A 9,542-nucleotide genomic window follows, 5' to 3' on the forward strand; every position below is an offset into this window, starting at 1 on the left:
TCTCCCAGTCTGCATTGAATCATCCCCAGGACACAATGAGGGCACTTGTGCATCCTTCTCTCTTCCCTAATGAGAAACATTAATTGCCACAACCTCCCGAGTGTGTAGAGCACCCCATGCCCAGCAGAAGAGAAGGGGAGTTTCATTACAGCTTCTCAGCCCCATTACAGGCAGTAACAGAGATAATGAAAAATAAAGATGCCGCAGTTTTATTTTGGCAGCCTGGCCATGGGCGCTGGGTGGGCAGGGGAGCGGGCATGGCCCAGCTCTGTGCCAGCCTCCAGGGGCTGTTCTCAGCAGAGAGGGCAGGATGAGCCTTCTAGGCCCCAGACGGGTGCCAGTGCCCAGCCAGAGACTGTCTGTCTCTCCCTGTGGGCAGCTGGGCTGCAAGGGGCAGGAGCCCTGGGGGTCCTGCCATTCCCCTTGTCTGCAGAGGCAGCAAGGACTGTCACTGACTCCAGCCTGCAAAGCCTACCTGAACCTGGCACTGCTGCACAAGGGAAGTTGTAGGAGTGGTGTGCCTCGCCCAAGGACTGCCAGGGCTCCAGCCTCTCTGTGCCCACTCCCATCTAGGCACATTCTCCTTCATGGGGCAGCAGCCCCCAGTGCCTCAGCCAGCTTGGGCAGGGTTCTGCTGATGGAGGAGGACAGAGAAGAGCCCACAGCCAGGCATCTCCCACCCCTCTGTGCATCACACGGAGAGGAGGGTCCAGCCCAAGATGCCCATTTGGGTTCAGAAACATGATGCACAGTCTCTATGCAGATGGTGCCATTTAATGGTGCAAAAGCAGAACCCCCTCCCCAGGTACAGCAGTCCTGGGCTCCCAGCCTTACATAGCTCTTTGCCCTACTGTAGCTTTTATTGCAACTAAAGCATCCAGCGAAGGAGGGAGAGCAAAAGAGATTGTTTTTCCTAAGCTATGATCAGGCCCCTAACTCTTCAGGGGCTGTGGAAAAGGGAATTAAAAGGACCACAAAATACAAAAGCAATTCAAGGCGTAAGGGAAAGGCTGGTGCAAGGGGCAGCCCTCCTGTGTCTGGCCATCCGCCGCAGTCAAGGCAGGGCAAGGGTGTCCCTCGGGCGTTCTGAGATGCGCCTTCCCCATGGCTTACTCCCAGGTGCTGAGAGGGAGTTCAGATTGTCTGCCAGGGTTTGCCGATGGACTGAATGTGCTCCTTGGCCTTCAGCCGCAGGGCGGCAATGCTGGTGTTGCGTGGATCTGCCTCATCCAAAGGGAACTTGTCCACAAAGGTGGCCCCACACTGATAAGGCGGCGGTGGCCCCATGGTCCCCAGGGGCTGCAGTGCGTGGGTCACTGCTGGAGAGTTCAGAAAGGGCGGTGGCGTGTAGCTGCCGGGCAGGCTCTGCGGCGAGGCCACGAAGCCAGGCAGGGTCTGCAGAGCTGTGCTGCTGGGCACCGGCGGGCTGAGCCATGTCTCCAGGGGCAGGCTGCTGCTCAGAGGACCCATGGGTGTTGCCTGCGGCGAGCGGTTGAACGAGAGGATGGGCGAGTCCTGCAGCTTCATGGAGGTCACCTCCAGTTTCTCTTGCCGCCTCCACTTAGCCCTTCTGTTCTGAAACCAAACCTGCAAGCAGAGCTGTATCAGCCAGGCCCGAGGTACTGGACAGAGGCTTGCTCCTGGCTGCAGCAGTGCGCACAAAACAAAATGAAGAAAATACGCCTTGCCGAACTGGGGCAGAAGGGAATTTGGGGCGCTCGCCCGTTCCTCCACGACCCACAGCCCTGCGCTTGATGGATAACAGTCCCGCAGCGGAGCTGGCCCGCCCATCCACCCACCACTGCCCTGGCACACAGCGGGTTCAGCAGCCCCGGACTGGGACACGCCACCCAAAGGATAGCAGCACCGACGACGCGGCTGCCGGACGCAGGTCTGTCTCGAGCCCCGCGCTGTCCCACCGGCCTGGCCGGCCCGCGGTTGTGCGGCAGCCGCGCCCAGCGCTCCCGTGGGGAGGGAGGCCCGAGTGTGGCCGGAGCTGTGCTGCGGTCACGGGCCCGCGCTCCGCTTCGGGGCTGCTCCGGCCGCCGGGACCACAGGGCTGCGCCGAAGCGCGTCGGACCGGGCCGTGTGTGGCTTCCCGGCGCGGGGGCCGTCAAGGCCCGGCCGTCGCGGGGAGCAGGGTCAGGCGTTACCTGGACGCGAACTTCGGGTAGATTGACCTTCATGGCCAGCTCCTCGCGGCTGTACACGTCGGGGTAGTGGGACTTCTCAAAGGCACGCTCCAACTCGTGAAGCTGGTACGTGGTGAAGGTGGTGCGGTTTCGCCGGTGTTTCTTCTTGGGCTGTTCCTCTTCCGACGGCTTCCCCTCGCCGCTGCTGCCAGCGGGCAGCTCGGGGCTGGTGCTGCCGGGACAGTACGGCTCTGCGAGGGGAAGACAGGGGGGGTCATCGGCGGGATCTCCCAGCGGGGCTTTCCCGAGGGCGTGGGGGAGCGGCGCCCACCCGTCCGCCCCCCGGCACCCGGCGTTCGTCCACAGCGCTCACCTTGGAAGCGCTCGGCGCGGCTCTGGGGCTCGGCCGTCGGCGGCTCTCCGGGCATCTTGGGCAGGCAATGCCGGGTCCCTCGCCGGTCCGCCTCTTTGGCGCTGCCGTCGGGAGGGAAGGCGCCCAGCAGCCCGTCTTCCTTGGTGAACCCCAGGATAGCCTCGATACTGTGAAGCCTCGACGGGTTTCCCCCGGGGCTCCGCGCCGCCGGGGCGGCCAGCGAAAAGGCGCCCTCGGCCATGGCGAGCGGGGCGCCGGGCGGGTGCATGAGGCGGCCGGCCCGGGGCTCCGCCGCGGCGCTGCGGGCTTAACCCGGCCTCCGGGCGGCGCGGGCAAGTCTGGCACGGAGTCGCAGGGCGGGCTGGCCTCCTTGGGGCGGGGGAGGAGTGCCGGGGGGCGGTAGGCGAGAGGGAAGGAGAGGCCCCCGCGCCTCTTCGGCACGGACGGGGAGGGAGGGCATCCCCTGGCCCCCGCCGGCCGCCCCGCCCCTCCCCGCCGGCCCTGGCCCCAACCTCAGACGGCGCCGGGCGATGCCATCCGGGGCCCCCGAGGCGGGGTGGGGCGGCCCCCGCTGAAGCCGGGGGCTGGTCTGGGCCGAGTGCCGCGGTCGGAGCCCCGGGGCAGGGGCAGCACTGTCGGAAACCGCGGTGGGACAGGCGGAGAGAGGCGCGCCGGGCACGAGGGGACAGAACCGGGACGGCGGGAGCCGCGGGAGCCGCTGCTGGGGGCGCGGTAAAGGCGCCTCAGCGAACGGGACGGGCAGGGGCGAGAGTCCGGGAGTGCCGGACCGGAGGACAGCAGGTCCCTGGCACGGCCCCGCGCTGTTCGGCGGCTCTCGGGGCCTCGCTGCTTTTCTCTTGCCCGACGGCTGCAGCCGAGATAGCTCTCGGACGGTTTGTAGGTGCGTCTGTTTGCCGGTGGCCGCTCGAAAGCTGCCCCGCGGGACGATCCGCGGCCCCAGCCCGACTCGGGGGCACCGGGTAAACGCCGCTGCGCTGGTGCTCTGTGGGACACTCGCCCTGCGCCCGATTACCCCAAAGGCATTTCACTGACCGGGTGCTCCTGGGCAGGATAGACGCAGGAGGTGGGTTCAGCCTTTCAGACTTCACAAACCCAAGGAAGCTGTAACCAATATTTGCGAGGAAGTTTCCAGCATGTTGCTGTAGGACAAAGCCTGTGAGAAGAGCTGCTTTTGTGACCCTGTACTCCACAGTACCAGTGGGGCTGGTGGGGCGGTAGCAGGCAGGGCATGGCTTCATGGGAGATGCACAAAATATTTTTGGAGGTGAGGCAGCGAGCCAAATTCCACACACCAATTTTTACTGGGTTTGGTGGAAAATTGGACCCTTCACAGGATCGACCATGTAACAGCATCACGTCTCCTGCATCGATCTTTTTCCTGGTTTTGTCTTTCTGTCATTTTATTACTCTGCACACTAGTACTTCCCAGTTCCTCTGAGGCACCAGCTACCTTTTGTCCCAGCCTGTTTACATGACAAACCCAGTAACATCCAGAGTGGCTTTCAGTCTACACTTAGCTTTGAGGATGCTTCTATTTGAAGCCTGAGGAGAGTGTATGTGAAAGGAAAACATTGCAGTTGCTGCTTGTTCTTCCAGATGTATTAGCTAGTCTAATAACTATGTCCTCTCTCAATAAATCTGCCCCGACAGACTCCATATCATGTAGATTTTTTCAGAGGAATCATTTCAAAGATTGGCAGTGCTTGCTTCTGCCGGTGTCTATACCTTTTTCAGGTTTATGCTCTGATGTCCCCAAATTGATTTCTTGTAGGACTGCACGACTTTTCCTAGCTCCAGGTGAGGTTTGCCTTCACTGACTGCTTGGGGGGTGGTTTGAGGCCGAAAGAACTCAGACGTCCATTTGCACAGAGAGAAGAAGCCAACAGAAGAGAAAAGAAAAGGTTAGTGTGGCTTTTGTGGAGGCTATAAAAAGCCAGTCAATACCATTGTAGGGACATTGGAGGGTACTCAAAGCAATCAGCCAGGGGCCATTGTATTCCTTTAATCTACATGTGTGTTTCGCAGGAACTCTATTAGTGAAGATGAATGGACAGTGCAATGTCCCTAATTTCTTCTAATTTGAAGCTGGGGGTTTACAGCACTCAAAACCAGCACAAAACACACCTGTCCCTCCAGAAGTCCTGGGCAAAAAGGGGAATCAGTTTTTCTTGTTGTAGATAAGAAAGATAGGAATGTGAGATGAAGGAACAAAAACCCTTTAGCCAGTGCCATAAAGGGCATTGGATCCTGGCAGAGATGCTGCTTTTGAGGTACCTGTCAAAGTTGTCAGTTACAGGGTCAATACTCGATTTTTTCGCTGTTAATCACAATATGAAGGCAGCAAAAAAGCCTTCCAGCTCTGAGGTAGGGTGCTTGTGTCCCACACAGGACACAAGAGACCTTCCTGCCAGAGAAGCCTCCTCTTTCTTCGGCAGTAGAGTACTCCACTTGTATTTTCCATATGGAGCTAGTTTGTCACTGCAGCACCCTTCTTGCAAGCAAGTGGAATTGTTGAAAGCGGAAACCACTCCCTTGATCCCAATTTGAAGAAAAAAATCTGGAAAAAAACCCATAACCCTGGAGCAGAGCAGAGAGAGCTTTGATTCTTCCAGCTCTACACCTCTCATTTCTCTCTTGCCATACTTCAGGCACAGACTGTGTGACATGCATGAGGCATCACAGTGCTTCAGGAAGGGAAGAAGTTTAATGGTTCCTCTGATTACACAGAAGGTTTGGATAGGCAAAGAACGGTAAGGGAACATTTCCCTTTGGGTCTGATGTCCTGGCTGTCAGTTGAATCTCTTGCAGCCCTCTAGGATATGTATCATATTAGTATGAAGCCTCAGAAACTGATCCTGTGGTACAGCTTTGCAAAGACCATTGACCTTTGGAAACTTATGAGGGAAACCAGAATCGAATTTGAGAGCATTCATTAGGGGATGAAACAGGCAGGGTTTGTTACTTGCCTTTCCAAGGGATACCCCTATTCCATCACCTTTTTTATTCTTTTGCAATGCGCTATTAAAATTTCTGCAGAAGTTATGTTTGTAAAGTAACAAAAGTTCTCACGATGGACAGTCTGTAAAGTGCTGTCTGCTGTACCTCCTTCCTATACATGTATAGTGAAGACTAAAGGGAAATCGTTTTCATCCTGTAGTCGCTGTTGAGACATCGCAGGGGACATGGTTTCACACAATGAAATCAACATCATAAAATGCCACAGGTTCCTCCTTCCTTTTCTCCTGCCTTTTCTTTATGTCCAAGTGAAATAATTACTGCCTTGCAGAGCAGAGATTTGAAGCTGAAGTCATGCTGCAGGAGAGACATCACTCTCCAGAACAAAGATGTGCAGCAGGGAGGACCTCCCTGAAAGATAAAGGGGGCTTCCAAGGTCAGACTGCAAATCAACAGGAGTGAAGCAAGGAAAAGGAAGAAATATTCACCTGGAGGGAACCTGCAGCATCCTGAAGTTTGCATGCTCTATATCATCCAGTAGATTGTTAAAAACAACCAAAAAAGGCACTTTTTTTCCTCCCCAAAAATTCCTACGGGTGCAGTTTCAGAACCTTGAAAGCACAACTCATGAGGGAGCTGCTGCCTCCTCCTGTCACTGCATTGCTCACATTGCTTCTTTGTTTTTCTACTGAGACTTTGCTTGATCTGCCCAGGAGAATCAGCTGTGTTTTCTCCACTTCCCAGGGTCCTGTCTGGCACCCAGGAATTGCACAGAGGTCTTGCTGTCCTGCTGTCTGTGCAGGCTGTGGGGATGGAATAGGCTCTGGGAGCCAGGCAGCCCTTTCTGGTGGGACCACCACGGGTTGGGTGCGAGGGCAGTGGCATTTAAGCTTGCCATGCTTAGAGGGAGAGAGGGGAGGTTCATGCCCTAAGGCTATATTAATGCAATCCTTCTTGTTTTCCAATTAGCCTAATTGAATTCGGATTGCTTAAAAGTGGGCACTAGAGACATTTATCTTGATGGGATGATGGTCTTGAGCTCCAGCGATCCTATTAACTCTAAGAACCCAAATCCCAGGTAGAGTCCATCCAGCAGTGGCTGCCGCGTGACCTAACCCTTTAATCTGCCCCTGACAAAGACACACGGACACACAGACATTTCCCTGTCCATCCTCACACGTGCATAGCTGCATGCACACACATACATGTGCATTTGTGCAGAGATACGGACACAAACATCCCCAGACACACATCCCAGCACACGTGCACGGGCACACACATGCAGTGGCTCCTCTGTGACCTACCACCAGGGCTAAGCACCTTGAGAGACGCATGTACCTGGCACGGCCCCACCACCTCCTCCTCATGTGCCTCCCCAGGCTTGTGGCTGGTGGCTGAAGATGGGAAAAGCCGGTGCTGGAGGGATGAGCCCTGCAGGTGCTGCCAGGAGCAGGCAGCCACCTCCAGCAAACTGATCAGGCTCCTGCTGAGGGCAGCACAGATTTGCCACCCTGCCCTGGCTCTGCCAATCCCGACTGAATGTGGGTGCCTAAGACAGCTCACTGCCTGGCCAGCAGCATTTCAATGGGGCTGGGCTCCCATCCTGTGCCAGTCCCAAGCCACCTCTCAGTCCTGCTTGTCTCTGCCAGCCCTGACATTTTTTTGGAATCTCATTAATCATTTGTTTGGTGATTCTGACTTTCTTCTTTGACCCTTTAAACTGTGAAAATGCTGATCCTATATCTGCTGACAAATTTAATTAGATCCTTTAAAGCACCAGATGCTTTCAGTAAGATTTTCGGGATGTCCCAGGCTCCTTTTAATTCAAAGGTCAAAACCCTTAGGCTTGTTTATTTTGGTGTTTTATAGATAGGACAATTCAGTCTGTAAAGAAACAGCAGCGTGCATACACCACCTATATTTCTGCAAGTGCACAGGGAAATTAACTGAGCCTCACAAACCTCAGACTGGTTGAGCTGAGCTGGTGACTATTTTATCTACTTGATGTAAAGACCTCCTAAAAGACCCCACTTGTCTTTCCACATAAATAATTAGATACTGTGGTGCCATGTGAGACCAGAATTCCAAAAGGAATAAATCAGATCAGAAGTCTTGGTGGGTTTAGGCAAAATAGCTCTGATGCTTGAGGCACCTGCTGAAGATAGGTTTTCTTCTTCACTAAGGAAATTACCTGTTGGATGAGAGACATTTAATGCACTAGGACATCCTCTGGAAAAAGCAAGGATCCTCAGAACTTGTCGACTTGGGTTTCTTAGGTAAGAAAGAGATGAGCAACAAGAAAATGCTTATTTGCTTAATGCTACAATGGAGAAAATATTGGATAATAGGTTTTCAAGCAAGTCTGTTCAGTTTATATTTGAAGAGTGATCGATGAAAGAACTTTCTCAAGCTCTATTTGTAGAAAGGAATCTCAGCTTCCTTTTACTGTTAGCAAACTGGCTGTGTTCAGGGAAAGTAGAAACTACCTGTGAGAACATTTAACATATGGTTGGGAAGAGCTGGAAAGTGCTTGTGTGCTCAGCAGAAACATTTGGGGAAAACTGGCAATCAGCCTGAAATGCGACAAAGGATTCTAGTCAAAAATAGGTTAAAAGACATACAAATAAATGTATTTGTCAAATAAATGTAATTTGCCTTAATCAAACATGATCCATATGTGATTAACACACAAAGCTGTCTGCTGCCCTCTCTGGTTTTTTTGCCGATGAAACACTGCAGGCACAACACAGCCCACAGCCTTCCTGGGCTGCTGCGTCTGTCTGCCCCTTGTCACTGTCCCCGTGGAGCTGTGGGTGACTGCTGACTCCTCCACTTTACCTGTGGAACCTGTGTTATCCAGACTTTTCCTCTCCCTGCTGGTGGTGGTACCTTCCAGGATCCACGGGATGACCTAACTTCTCTCCACAAAGCCCTGTAATTCCCTGGGGCTTGGCAGAGCCCCCACTGCTCTGTGGGGCTGAAGGACCTTACCCAAAGCAGGCAAAGGGGGCTCAGCACAGAATGGTCTCCACACCTGGAGTGTGCTGTGGTTGTATCTTGTGCACTTTACAAACCAATACCTGAGGCCAAGATCAAGGGAGAGGAGAGGAGAGGAGAGGAGAGGAGAGGAGAGGAGAGGAGAGGAGAGGAGAGGAGAGGAGAGGAGAGGAGAGGAGAGGAGAGGAGAGGAGAGGAGAGGAGAGGAGAGGAGAGGAGAGGAGAGGAGAGGAGAGGAGAGGAGAGGAGAGGAGAGGAGAGGAGAGGAGAGGAGAGGAGAGGAGAGGAGAGGAGGAAAAGGGGGGAAAAAGAGAGAAAAGACAAAGAGAAAAGGAAGGAAGAAGCAAGCAAGGAAGGAAAGAAAAAGAAAGGAGATAAATCATACTTAGTGCATTTGTTAATTTAAAATTAATATTTTTACTTGATTGGCTGTAGACAGAACGAGAGAGAGAGAAAGAGACTTATAAACCTGTAGGAAAGTGCTACATGTATTCATTTCCAAATTTAATTCCCAGGCTAGCTCTTGGAGAAATTACAAAGCCATTCATTTCATAAAATTCCTTGTGAGTAGCAGCCTGCATGTCCCACGGACCCAGGCAGATTTAACATTAGTGAGAGCTATGCCTTTCCTCAGGTTTAGGTGCCCTACCCTGGCATAACTTTCCATGTTTAGCCTTCGATGGAGACAACTCCCAGAATCAGCGTGGGGAGCTGCTTTTAGCTTAGTGCTGGTACCCCAAGCCTCAGAATTTGGCACACAGAGAAGACAAGAGGACAAGAAGAGGGTCACTGCTGTCCCTTGATGTTTGAAGTATCTTTGAGAGAAATAAAAGCAGACTGGAGAAAGCTGCACTGCTCCAGAGCAGGGCTCACTGAGAGCCACCAAGCCCTACTTTTCCTACAAGTGCCCACTCAGTGTATATGACATTCTTGACCCAAGCTGTTGAGTTACATACTTCATTTTTTGTCTTTTGCTACACTTACTGTAGAGATGATTTTAAAAATCAAGGGTTTGCTGCAAATATGCTGTCAATATCTGAATACTGTGTTTACCTCAAGATGTT

At 53.5% G+C, this 9,542-nt stretch overlaps 1 protein-coding gene across 2 annotated transcripts; it reads right to left on the bottom strand.

The window, feature by feature from the left end:
* Positions 1-677: 677 nt before the first annotated feature.
* Positions 678-2,773, bottom strand: LOC148220002 (retinal homeobox protein Rx2). 2 transcript variants are annotated; one of them, XM_088155546.1, is made up of 3 exons: positions 2,524-2,773; positions 2,154-2,431; positions 678-1,587 (listed from the first exon to the last, which is right to left on the bottom strand). In XM_088155546.1, the coding sequence occupies exons 1-3, from the start codon at positions 2,771-2,773 to the stop codon at positions 1,135-1,137; spliced, it is 981 nt and encodes a 326-aa protein (XP_088011672.1). In that variant the 3' UTR covers positions 678-1,134. The 2 variants fall into 2 exon arrangements, with proteins under 2 accessions (XP_088011672.1, XP_088011673.1); XM_088155547.1 differs by having other exon boundaries at positions 2,154-2,383; positions 2,506-2,773.
* Positions 2,774-9,542: the final 6,769 nt, after the last annotated feature.

The sequence above is a fragment of the Sturnus vulgaris genome, chromosome W (assembly GCF_052056855.1).
Source record: "Sturnus vulgaris isolate bStuVul1 chromosome W, bStuVul1.hap1, whole genome shotgun sequence".
Classification (NCBI taxonomy): Eukaryota; Metazoa; Chordata; class Aves; order Passeriformes; family Sturnidae; genus Sturnus; species Sturnus vulgaris.